Raw genomic sequence first — 13,496 nt, 5'->3', positions numbered from 1 at the left:
TAAAATGCCCACAGTCTCTATTAATCAATCATTCCATCAGCAAAGATGTTGTCAGAACTCCCATCTTAAAAAAGAAAACCCTTTTGGGCGCCTGGGTGGCTCAGTTGGTTAAGCGACTGCCTTCGGCTCAGGTCATGATCCTGGAGACCCACTATCGAGTCCCGCATGGGGCTCCCTGCTCGGCAGGGACTCTGCTTCTCCCTCTGACCCTCTTCTCTCTCGTGCTATCTCTCATTCTCTCTCTCTCAAATAAATAAAATCTTAAAAAATAAATAAATAAATAAAAAATAAAACCCTTCTTTGACCCCTCAACTCCCACCAGCTATTAATTACCCCATTTCTCTGCACCCCTTATAGCAAAACTCCTTGAAAGATCCAGCTCTCCATGTGGCCTGATTCCTCCCCCAATCTCTCCTGGCCCCATCCAATCGGCATTCATCCCAGCTGCTCCACCCAGAAGCTCATCAAGGACTCAATGACCTCCACATTCCCAGCACAAGCTCTTCCTAGTTCAGCTCTTAGGCTACCTATCAGCAGAATGTGGCCACTCCTCCTCTCGGTTCTCTTCTCACCTCCAGTCACTTGGTCTCTTCTGCCATTCCCCCTCATCTCCCAGACCTGTAGTCCCTGGAGGGTCCCGTTCTGGCATCTCTCTTCTTCTGTATCCAATCCCAAAGAGTTTTCATGGAGTCTCATGGCTTTAAATACTCTCTGTATGCTGATGACTTCCAAATTCCCATTTCTATCCCTACACTCTGGATCTATATCTCAGTTCTTACTCCTTATTTTCAATTGGTTGTCTAATAAGCATCTCAAAATGGACATAAACCGAACTCAGTATCTCCCTACCTCACCTCTATCAAATCTCCTCTTCCAGAATCATCAGCTAATTGCAACTATATTATTTCAGAAGATTCTCAGGCCAAAAACTTGAAAGTCAACATTGACTCTCTCTTTTACATCACAACCAGACCATAAGCCAATCCTATTACACCTGCTTTCAAAATATATCCAGACCTTGATCACATCTTACAGTCTCTACCACAACCACTCTGGTGACAGATACCATCATCTCCTACTTAGATTACCTCAACAGCTATTACAACTGTCTCTCTGCTCCTACTCCTGCCCTCCGAGAATCTCATCTCAACACGACAGCTAAAACAGCACTTTCAAAATGTAAAGTTACGTCGTGTCATTCTCGTGGACAGAACCATCCTGTGGCTTTCTGTCTCACTCAGAGAAAATGTGAGTCTTCACAACAGCTAATGTGCCTGGTGAGCTCTGGGTGCCTGCTACCTCTCTCTCTTCCCCACCACCTACTAGTGTCCATGCTATCCTTCACCCAAACCAAGTCCACTCCCACCTGAAGACCTTGGCATTTTGCTGTTTCCTGCCTTCCCTTCAGGTCTCTAATGAAGTGTTGCCTTACCAATGAGACCTCTCTTACCTGCTCTATTTTTCTATATAGCACTTAAGACATCAAATTTCTTCCCTTTTAAAACACATATTGTTCATATTTTGAATATAACATTGGGATGCATCTTATAATCAATAGCATGTCATGGTTTAACTGGCAACTTTTTTCCTTAACAGTACACAAAATAAGTCCTACAATTAATAGAATATTTTTATATTTAAAGAGATATAGTTTAATACATTTGCTTGTTCATCTATTTCCCTTCACTGGAATGTAAACAAATGGTCAGGGGCTTTTGTTTGCTGTTTTCCCAGTGCCTAAAACCACACTCTGCATATGTAAAGAACTCAGTAACTATTTCTTAAATGAAAGAATTCACAGATCAAAGGCGTCACATTAGGTAAAGTCATATGAAATTGCAATTTATATAACTCAAAACCAGTCAAATACTGGCAATGTCATGAGTCAACTTAATACATGAAGCATCAAAAAAAAAAAGTCTTATTTATCCCTGATGGCTTACTCATGTGGCATCCTTGATGCTCTCAATGATACATGCTAATATAAATCCTATAACCATATCATCCTACCTGTTCACGTTTATTCTGAATCCATGAATAAATCAAATTGGGTTGTCTCGCTGTCTTACCCTCAGCACTAACAGAGTTAGATGGAGAAGGAATAGAAAATTCAGTCATTTGCTGATCTAAATAAAAAAACAGAAAACAAAAAACCATGAAGGTGAAAACTCAGGATATCTGAGTCTCTGTAACTATGACATTTCAAATTTTAGAAAACAGTCCCCTTACCAGAAACAGAAGTCCACAATCTTGGCCCTCTTCTTATTAGCTGAGAACTTTGAGAGGATCCATAGCAGGTATTTACATCAAAAATTCCAGCCATCCGATTCACTACACTAGAGCCAAATGGGCTTCTGAGGGGACTTCCAACATCAGGCGTAGATAATTTGGAGGAAAACAGTGATGTCTTAACTAACGGTGGCACTGAAGACCGAGGTAGCTGGCTAGATTTCGGGGTCTGAAAAGTAGTTTCTTCTGTAAAAGAAGAGATCCAGTGCTGAAGGGGCAACCTGAACAAACTGTACACATCTCAGGTTTTGGTTTCACGCATTTACCCAAGGCTCAGGAGCTTGGTTCCTTTGGGTTCACATTCTCAACATCCAGCTTTTACTACTGCAGCTCAGTGACCACTCGTGGAGCATTCTACATCCTCTTCCGTCAGACTGCTGCAGCCTCTCTTGTTTTCTCCACCCGCCCCCCCCCCACCTCCAAGACAATACCTTCACCTTCAAGGTCAGTTTCTCTAAATCTAAGCTGTGTTAAACAAACGAACCTATCAATTTATATTTTATTTTCAAACGGCAACAACTCCAATTATTGCACTGGGATATGTCCAGTGTTACCGCAAGGTCCTACCACGGCTGTTACTTGACTAAAACAAACCTGTACTGCGAAAGTGTACCGATAAAAGGTGCACATTTATCCATTTTCCACAGAATTTTTTCAAGTTAACAGAAGTCACACCAGAGATGAATCTGCCCAGGATCCATCTACAAATATGATCTGTAAACACCTTCTTCGACAATTATAACCACCAATTTATAGATTCTGTTGTATAAAAACAAAGGAATATTTTTCCAGCCACTTCAGTACAAGGCACAAAGACAAATAAATTACATTAGTATTCTATCGTCTTAATAAAATTACCATAAAACATCAAACATTTAAAGTGCCAGACTTTGGAAATATTTGAAGAATCAATTTAAAAATTAAGACTGAGGTTTTTTTAAGTTTTGCAAAATTAGAAGCAAATTTTGACTGAGCAATGGGATGTGACAGCAATTTAAAGTAATGAATAATTCCTATTTGGTCAGACCCATGACACCCCCCCACCAACCCAAGGTTACAATGATCTAACATGCTAATGTGATATAACTAGCCTACTTAAAATCCTCTAATGGCATCCTCTCCCTACAAAATGCAAACTCCTACCTGGACATACAAGGCCTCCTTCCATTATCAACCATCATCCTACCCATTCAGACTCCTTTGTGACAGACTTCCTTTTAGCAATTACACTGTCCTGTCATTACTTATGTGCCTCCCACCAGAAGTCAGTTCCAAGAGTGTATTTTCATCTTTGAATCTCTGGCTTCTAGCACATTGCTTGGTATATAGTAAGCATTCAATAAATGTTTGTTGAGTTAAAATAAATGCTAATCTGAATGTTGAGAACTGAAACACTCTAGAATCCTTTACAATCTGACATTCATGGTCTTACCTAAATCATTTCTCATTTGTAATCTCTTTGTTTTTGGTCTATGGCCCCTCCAAAGTAATGATACTTGCTGTGACCCATACAGGGATTTTTTTAAATATCAAGATTAATTGCCAACATTTTAAAAAGTGGAAAATTTCACCCACAATATTTTTGGCTTTCAGGCTTCACTTAATGGGGGGCAGGGGACCTACAGCACACCAGCTCCAAATTCTTATAACCTATGGACTGAAGCTAACCCACAGCTTCCCCTTCGGGTGAAGCCCACACTCTCAAGTTTACCACAGTCCTCACCCAGCCAATTTTGCTCATTTTCATTCAAGGTCTGCCTCCAAAAGCCATGTGGACATTAAGACCTTTCATTAGTCTTATATTCCTAGGCCTCTTCTACTTAAGGAATTTGGTCAAATAGCCTCGGTCCCTCCACTGTACTTCTTGCCCTCAGCTTCCATCTTTCAAATATTCTATTAAGCTATCTTAAAACAATGAATGTGATGCCCCCACAGTGAAATTGCTCAGTCACTGCAGGTGCTCTCCTCTGGGCACTGTCCAGCAACTACCTGTCTCTGGGACACTGCGATGAGAACAGCACCCAGTATGACCTGTAATGCTTCACCTGGCTCTGCACGTGAGGAAGCTGAAGGCTTCTACTGGATGAGCCACCACCGGCACAGCAGACTTAACTTCTTCAATCTATAATGATACCCAGGCCTTTTTCTTGGTTCAGCACAATATTCCATGTATTAGATCAATTTTCCCTAAAAATACATCCCTCACACTCATATATACATATCCTTAGATTAACTACTATCATCTTTCTTAGGAAACAAAATGTACATACTTTGCCTTCTCACAATAATATACAAATTACCTGGAGAATTCGATTTCTTGGGTTCCACAGAGTATGAGGACACCATTCTCCCATTCGTAGCAGCGGCTTCTTGGTAGAGAACCAGTTTCTGAGTCATATCATTTAAAAGATTCAAACACTCCCTTGAAATGGCTGTCCAATTATGGGCATGTCCACCTACGAGGTCCAAACACCAGCTTTTCAAATGTACATAATCTTATAGTCATGTTCTCAATGTGAGGAGAAAACTCAGTAAGAAATGCTACATGACAGGGGCACCTGGGTGGCTCAGTTCACTAGGCATCTGCCTTTGGCTCGGGTCATGATCTTGGGGTTCTGGGATGGAGCCCTGCAGCAGGCTCCCTGCTCAGCAGGGGGTCTGCTTCTCTGAACTCTGCCTCTCCCCCCTACCCCCCACTCATGGGCTCTCTTTCTCAAATAAATAAAATCTTAAAAAAAAAATGTTACATGACACTTTGCATCAGGGCCCACTTTCCTTGGCTAAGCTATTATTTATACTCCTGTCATCTAATACACAGCGGGAGTTCAATAAATATTTGGACAAAATAATTTTCCAAAAAGTCTATGAGTAAAAGCTGGCAATTTTAGCATAAAACAAACAAAACAAAACAAAACAAAAAACCTCTTACATTGGCTGCTAAAATAAAGCCAAACACTAGTGCATGGGTTGGGTGAAAAAGAGCAAAGTTACTTCCTTAGCACTACTGAACAGACTAAAGACTAAGACAATGACTACAAGCATGTCTGATGAGATGCAACCCATGACCCCCAGTGACCTATAAACTGTTGTGTCTGGCCCACTATGCTTCCTTACATTTTCATTTATAATAGCTCCTATTTGTTATTATATCTGTAGGAATAACACAGTATTTGATAACTCACACTTTATAGAGAATTTACATTCTTTATTATTTAACTTAAACTACTGTGATCCACAATCTTGTAAAAATTCCCTTACTTCTCATTATCTTTTCATTTTCTAAGACCTTTATCGCCTACAGCTGCCATGTAGAAATCAACCAACCAATCAATCTTTCTATGCTGAGAATAGCTGAGGAGTCCACTGAAAACTGGCTTCCCCAACCTAGGTGCCAAATAATCCTTCTCTCTTCTCTTAGATCCCTCCCTAAACACTGCCCCCATTTATATACAGCTCCAGAGGAATATAACTTAACTTGCAAGCAAACAAAATACTCCATCAGTAGGTCCCAGAATGTTTTGTACTGTATTAACTCAGGACCACTAAGGAACTATGTAATGGTCGAGTTAAATTTTAATAATATGCCCTAGAACGTAAGTTCTCTGGCAGAGAACATGTCACCCTGTTACAGTTTACTGGAGTATCTGGTGAAAATATTTAACTTATAGAGAATTCCTTGGTGAACCTAACTCTGATAGGAAAGACTTGTTAGTTAATTTTCCACAGCAACAGCTCTGGATTTTTCATGATACCAAAAGGAGAGTGTGGCTCCAATCATTTTAACTTTTATGTAACTGAATTTCATTTCCATATAACATTTAACTATAGAAGGCTTCTTTTATATGTGGGAATTGGCAAGTATGCAAAACAATGAAAAGCTGATTACAGAGATGAAAAGCTACCTAGGTTCCCTATTCACCACTGGTGCCTGGGCTGAGATGCTTTCCATCCAGGAACAAGGCAGAGCACTGGCATAGTTGTAACAAGGAGTCTGTAACAAGTAACAACGGAGAAGTGTTTTGGAGTTGCCAAGAGCATCCTGGGGTCACCATCAAATCTAGTACTCTTTTACTCTTTTTTAAAGGGAGGCAAAGTAGCATGGCAGAAGGAGGGAGCTCTGTATTTGGAAGTCAAAGGATAGAATTTCTTATTCCATCTCTGACATTAACTTTATGTAAGCCACTTAATCCCTCTGAGACTTAGATCCCCCATCTAGGGATTAGACCACCTGATTTTCAAGACCCTTTGTAGCATTAAAACTTTGAGGATTCTTAAAGTCTACTCTTCTGCTCTAAAACTGTCAACCTACCTCATAATTTCTTTAGGTTAAGGGAATGAGGATGCTGAAGAAGTAATACGTAAGAGTTTAAAAATACTTTTCTGGAAATACAACTTCTAACCACAGCAATGGAAACACTTACTTGCATAAGATTTAAATCAATACTTCATTTAACGGACTCACAGTTGTGTGATATTGTATTAAACACATCTCTCTCACCAAAAATTTTAAATGGAACACTTTCTGCACACACAAGCCCATATCTGTTACTTTTAGCAATACCTGGTTGGCTAAGGCTAAAAACTTCCTGTCTTCGTGAAGGAGAATACTGAGAAAGCAACATCAGGTCCTGCAAGGCCAAATACTAAAAAGGGGGAAAAAACACACATTATTTAATTTTTTTAACTTCTACATAAAATTTTACTTATGAATTGGGCTCAGCATTATATATGTAAGGGGAAATTTGAAATTTTTCATGAAGTAAATACTTTTCCACTTTCTAGAGTCCTGGAACTTTCTTGCTTCTACCCTCTGTAGGCTGCTCCACCCACTGGCAGCTATAGCTACAGATCTCTCTGTGTCTTTTCCCACGTCTATGGTGGGAAACTTAAAACATCACTTCCTCCTGGAACTTCCCAGGCTTCCCTCACACAAACATGTATTCACACAACTCTCAACCGTGGCACTTAACATAATTTATTGTAATTGCCTATTTACTTGTCTCATCTGGTTCCACCCACTAAACTGTGAGGCAGGGAGTGCGTCTTACTTGCTACCACATCCAAAGGCAGTGCCAGGCACACAGCACACACACAACATATGTTGTACTTTTTTACTGAAAATCTTCATTTTATTTCCTGGCAAACCCCTTCACTCATCATTCAAGACACCATCACTTCTGTGAAGCTTTCTTGTTTTGATTCCAAGCAGAGTAAGTAGTTTTGGTTCCCACTGCACTTACCACAATAAATTTTCATTATTTTGTGGATCTGCCTTTTCCATTAGGCTGTGCCACATCTAATTCATTATTATGCCTTAAGCAACTAACAGTGACTGACACCTACCGAGTGAATACAGATTTGTTAAGTAACTCAATGGGTACCTGATATTTTTGTTTATCTAATAAATTAGTCGTAATAGATGTTTAAAGGTAATCAGACCCTCAGTGGTTCATTTTCTTATTAGTTTATAACTTTTCTAGAGTGTATTCCAAACTCTGGGTTCCATTTTCTTCAAATTCTTTTTTAAGCACTATGATCTCTTAACAGGATCACACATATTGTAGATCTACTTTAAAATTTTAAAATACAATTTAAATCAAAACAAGTTATTCTCAGTCTCATTTGTAAACTTACTACAGCTTCTTTAAACTCTTTTGATTAAAATTGATTTGGGGATCATTATCATTATTTCTATTTTGAGAGAGTTCACTGTATGTGTACACCTACCAAGCACCACCTTTGATCATAACAGCCAACAATACTACATGAGTAAAAATATACCTTGACTCAGTAATAAAAAGCAAAAGCAAAAATGAAAAACAGCATTTTGTTTTGCTACCATGAGGAGTTTGTGAAAAGCTATCGCACATGGTTGCATATCATGGTATTTCATGTTTGGAAATATTTTTATATCTATCCTAAATATAGTTTGGCTTGTACAAATTAGCTTATATCCTTATATTTTAGTCACTTGAAATGAAAACTGAAAAAGTAAACAGCATTCAAAGCAGCATGTAGTTGGTTTTTTACAATACTGGTATTAGAATATTCTAGGCCCTCAAAAAATATATCTAAATACACTAAATATTAAGTCCATTCCATAAGACAAGTTAGAGATGACTATGTAAAGACACAAAATGCACAATTCAGATACCTTTATGATGAGGGGAGGACTGCTGTTCAAAACCTTCGGGAGGCATTCATCTGACTCTTCTGAAAATGGTGGCTGAACAGGGAACAGATGAGCCTATCAAATATAATCAAATATCAAGACTATGAAAATGATTATTTTCTTGACTTTGTTACATTCAGTAAGTTAACACTAATTGAATTTATTACAAGAGGAGACAATATAACCGAATTAATATCTTCAATGTTTTAATAGGTTGCATTAAAATTAAATATACCCAAACACACTACTTTCTAAGATGTTACTCTCCCAATTTGATCAGATCTCTGGCTTCCAATAATAGAAACAAATATTTTCTGAAGCCACTGAAGGATACAAACCCACAGAGATGGTAAAATGAAACATTCATTTTTTAATGAATGTTAAACACTTGGATGATAAAAACAATGGAATTCCCATTAATTTAAAATCATTTCAATAAAAATTTAAAACTTTCTCTCAAATTACAAATATTTTATTGTCATATTAAATATCTTAATAGTTTTATCAATAGCACATAAAGCTAATTTAAAATTCAGGCATTTAGTATGTGCTCAATAGAGAAATGGAAACCTTCAGAAGAGAATGACACTACAGATAAAGCAGAGTAAGCTCTGCTAGCAGTTCATTCAGTTTAGTTTCCAAAAATCAAGAACACTAACACTGTTCCTTATAGACACAGCCACACACAGACACACAGACACACACACACACACACAGTAAATTATGGTTACAAATGATACATCCCTAATGAAGTCTCAGAAAAGAGACCAAAACCCAACTTACTCAAAATAGCTCTGGGCACAAGAGCATACTCAGCGCTCTGGTATAAATAAATCTGTGCACTCCAAAACACAAAAGCATTAACAAAAAACTCAATACTAACCTCTGTGGCAAAGATTCTGAAGAGTATCCATGAGATATACCAAGTCATCAGAAGAAAGACACCACACAGCCAGACATGGTAGAGTAATGAGAGATTCAAGAGGCCACGCACAGTGTCAAGAGGCCTGTGAAACTGCCTATGAAAGCAGAAATTACTGTTTAATCCTATGGGGAAGATACAATCTAAGCATTTAACAGACTTGGGGCCTCATAATGAAAAACAAATAAATCTTATTTCTAAATAATAATGGTGATATAGACTCCTTTCCTTTTGCACCCCATAAAATTCTCTCCCTAATACCTTCTTATAAACTACATAAGGGAGCCTTAAAGGAAGAACAGACCTAAATTCGCGCTCAGTTTCTTGTGTTTCAAATCTTCACTGTCATTTACGGTGGAGGAAGAATGAGTCAAGCCTATAAACCAACCCTTAGAGGCTGGGTAAAATTTTACTATTGTTGCTTTGTAGTTTGATACATAACCATTCAACAAGACTAGCACCTCTCCTGGGCCAGATTTCAGCTTTATCTGTATACCCTAAAAACAGTTCCACAATAGTTAAGAGCACATGGCACTATCTAAAATCAAAATCTTCACTTTTAAAATAACTTAAGAAACTGTTACAAGGCTAAAAGAAGGGAAGTCTGGGTAGCCCAGTCTGTTGAGCATCTGACTTTAGCTCAGGTCATGATCTTGGGGTCCTGGGATCAGCCCCATGGGGCTCTGTGCTCAGCGGGGAATCCACTTGTCCCTCTTATTCTGCCCCTCCCCACACCGCACACACACTCTATGTCTCTCTCTCTCAAATAAATAAAATCTTTAAAAAAAAAATAAAAAAGAAAGCTAAATAAAGTGAACACTATTTTACCAAAGCCTTGAATAGATCAACTGGCAAAGTCATCATAGTCCTACAATCACACAACTAGCAATTTTTAAAACAGGATTAGAACCTCTGGCTCTGCCATTTATCAGTGCTGTGATTATGTTAACTGCTTGACCTAACCCACCTCAATTTCCTCATCCATATAATGGTGGCATAATCTCTTTCTACCTCTTATTATGAGATTTAAAACACCTTATGTTAGGCGTGCCCAGCATAGTGCTTAACACTTCCTGGGGAGAAGAAAGTTATTTTCAGATTTTAAGTAAATACTTATTGAGGGCCCACCATATATTAAGGACAGTATATTAGGCACTGCCATACGAACAAAATATATTTTAAGTGAAAGAAAGAAAAAAGTACTGTTAAATTACAATCAAATATCATTATTATTTTTCTTTTTCCATTTGACCCAACATAAAATTTGGGCTAACATAATAAATGACCCATGCATTTAGTTTCATATCTAGCAATTAAGCAGAGGACAAAACTATATTTTACCTAGGAACTTTTAAAAGTTAGAAATTGAAATCCACACAAAAAAGAAATTGAAATCCACAATGTAGAAACCATAAAATCTTAAGCACCCACAAATACCAGTATCCTCACTCCCGAAAAATGGTATTAGTTAAATCCATATATGACACACAAAAAATCTCACGGTAGAATAGCCAATAATTAAAAGAACAAATACTAATAGAGAAATTTACATTTATTTGCCAAGTAAAGATTAAAGCTTTAACTATGTGCAGAGTACATTGGGAATAACTAGAGCAATACACCCTAGTGCTGCCACTCGATTGCCACTTAATGACCTTCAACTGGTCCCATGACCCTGTTCAATTTTGGCTTCCTTAGAGGCAAAATTAGAATAATACCATAGCACTGTGCTCACCTACTACAACATAGCAGAGAATGATGATTGAGGAGAAAAGCAAACGAGAGGTATGTCCATGCAACTCAAGAAGTCCACTTTTCCATAATATAAAAGCTATATCTAATAAAAAACAAATTATCATTGCTGACTTCCAGGGAGAGGAACTGGGTGACTAGAGACTGGAGCAAAAGGATTCTTTTTAACTGTATACCCTATTTTATGGCATTGGAAATTTTAAATTATGTGAACTAGGTATATTCCAAAATGAATACCATTTTTTAAAAATTTAAAGGCTAAATCTGAACAACACATCTGGAAAGTGGCAAACACCTAAAAAGGATGGAAACTAGCAGCATGAAAAAGCAGACTTTTCATCTGTCACTTACTCATCTATCTGAAGGTCCATCGCAGTGCTAATCCAAGCTTTGGGGATATGGCCTGAGAGAAAAAAATACCACGCTATGAACATAAAAAGTTAATAAAGCAAATCTTAACCATGCTTTGTAATATGAGGTTGATGAGATGACCAAGTAGACACCAAGACCTCAGTCAGAAAGCTAGATTGTTTGCTTAGGAATGGGCAGGAGGGGCGCCCAGGTGGCTCCATCAGTTAGGCGTTTAACTCTTGATTTCAGCTCAGGTCATGATCTCAGCCCAGGGTTGTGAGATCAAGCCCTACATGGGGTTCTGTGCTCAGCGGGAGTCTGCTTAAGATTCTCTCCTTCTGCCCCCTACCACCCCCACTCTCTCTAAAATAAATAAATAAATCTTAAAAAAAAAAAAAGGAATGGGCAGGAAAAGAGAATAATTTCTAAATATACGAAGTCCTTGCTTTGCACAGGTCAGATTTATGTACATATTTCAGTGGTTTAGTTAAATCACAACAGTCCCCCAACAACACAATTCAAATTTCAGTTACCATGGTACATTTACTGTGAGCAACTGAATATAGTACTTCTAACTTCTCAGTACACAAATCAGTATGTAGATAACGGATACACACACAACTTCTGACTAATCACATCCCTTCTTTCTAAGTCTGCTGGCGACTGGTCACTGACGTCTGTTATTCAGTGCAGGCACAGACAGCAAAACATGTAATTGTGCTACCTCCTTTTCTCCCTGAAAAGCCCACACAACATTTTACAAAAATGAGTAATTGAAAGAGGAAACTGGCCAAAAAGACCAAAGTGCAACAAAGAAATGAAAAGTGGTAACTCCTGAAATGAAATCTGAAATGGAACATAAATGGGATTACAGAAGATACAGCTGACCACGGAAATGTTGATGCGGCTGCTATATCAGCCCAAATGTACAACTGTAGGGAACATCCAGGCTCATGATAGCAGGTTAATAAAAAACAATAAAGTGTTAACATTAGAATAATTATAAGAGCTATGTAGAAAAATGGGTTATTTAAACTACAAGTGAATGAAGTGGACAACAGAATGGCCTATACCCAGTGAGAACAATTCTGTAAAATTATTCCATAGAAAAAAGTAGGGTCAGAAAGTTACATAGGTAACCCCCGCTTTTCCAAAGTTTGTGGTATGTCACTTCATTTCTATGAAAGGCCTATGCTAGCACCTGTTTTCACCAACTGAAAGAAATCCACATTTATGAATAAGGCACAAAAGCGAAAACAGCATTCATCACTTGTTTTGCCCCACGCCAGAGCCGCTACTGTACAGAAGCAGGGCATCCTAAACAGTGAGAGGGGCACAGCCAAGCTCCTAACCCAGGAAATATGCTCATCATCTCAGCAGCAAGCCTCCGTAGCTTTCACTGTGTCCGTGAGCGTCTGTGCTTTATCTCCATTTGTTTTGTGCATCCGTTAGCAAGATGTGTCCTAAGGCATCAGAAAAGCCTAAGAGAGGTTATTTTGGGGGTGGGGGATGTTCAAAACTCTTTCCCTATAAATTAAAGCTAATTGCTACTTCACTTTGTGCCATTTTGGCTTACAAAAGGTTTCACAGGAACTCTCTACTTTCAGATAGTGGATGAAACCTATAGTTGGAAAACAGTATTTTAGGATGTTGAATTTTGTTTATATTATTATGTGTTGCTATTGAGATTAATGTTTTCCATTCAACTTGAACTGCTCATCATATTACATAAGTACAAGTATTTTTGTATTTAAAATTCATGTTAATAAATTCTATAAGGTTCCCTCAGCAGCAGGATATTTCTAGTATATTCGTACCAAGTTACAAAAAGTTATAAAAAGGAGTATGTTATTTATAGAGTAATTTACAGTATTTTCTTCTTTTTTAAAAAATAATTTTTTTTATTGTGGTAAAAACCACATAACAAAATTTACCATCTTAACCATTAAGTGTACATACACTATATGCACCTTGCGCAACAGACCTCCCAAACTTTTTTATCTTGCAAAC

At 38.0% G+C, this 13,496-nt stretch overlaps 1 protein-coding gene across 4 annotated transcripts in view; it reads right to left on the bottom strand.

Annotated features, from left to right (window-relative positions):
- NDC1 (NDC1 transmembrane nucleoporin) overlaps window positions 1-13,496 on the bottom strand; it is a 62,396-nt gene that overhangs the window by 35,477 nt on the left and 13,423 nt on the right. For all 4 annotated transcript variants that reach the window (XM_073896723.1, XM_073896722.1, XM_073896724.1 and 1 more), the window contains exons 7-13: window positions 11,487-11,538; window positions 9,345-9,480; window positions 8,444-8,536; window positions 6,851-6,932; window positions 4,590-4,745; window positions 2,230-2,475; window positions 2,011-2,126 (exon numbers count right to left, since the gene is read on the bottom strand). In XM_073896723.1, coding sequence (XP_073752824.1) covers window positions 2,011-2,126; window positions 2,230-2,475; window positions 4,590-4,745; window positions 6,851-6,932; window positions 8,444-8,536; window positions 9,345-9,480; window positions 11,487-11,538 — 881 coding nt within the window. The remainder of the gene's footprint in view (window positions 1-2,010; window positions 2,127-2,229; window positions 2,476-4,589; window positions 4,746-6,850; window positions 6,933-8,443; window positions 8,537-9,344; window positions 9,481-11,486; window positions 11,539-13,496) is intronic.

This window comes from Callorhinus ursinus, unplaced genomic scaffold, assembly GCF_003265705.2.
Source record: "Callorhinus ursinus isolate GAN/ISIS: 27379988/994484 unplaced genomic scaffold, GSC_fseal_2.0 scaffold9, whole genome shotgun sequence".
In the NCBI taxonomy this organism is placed as follows: Eukaryota; Metazoa; Chordata; class Mammalia; order Carnivora; family Otariidae; genus Callorhinus; species Callorhinus ursinus.
This window is presented reverse-complemented; position numbering and strand designations above follow the sequence as displayed.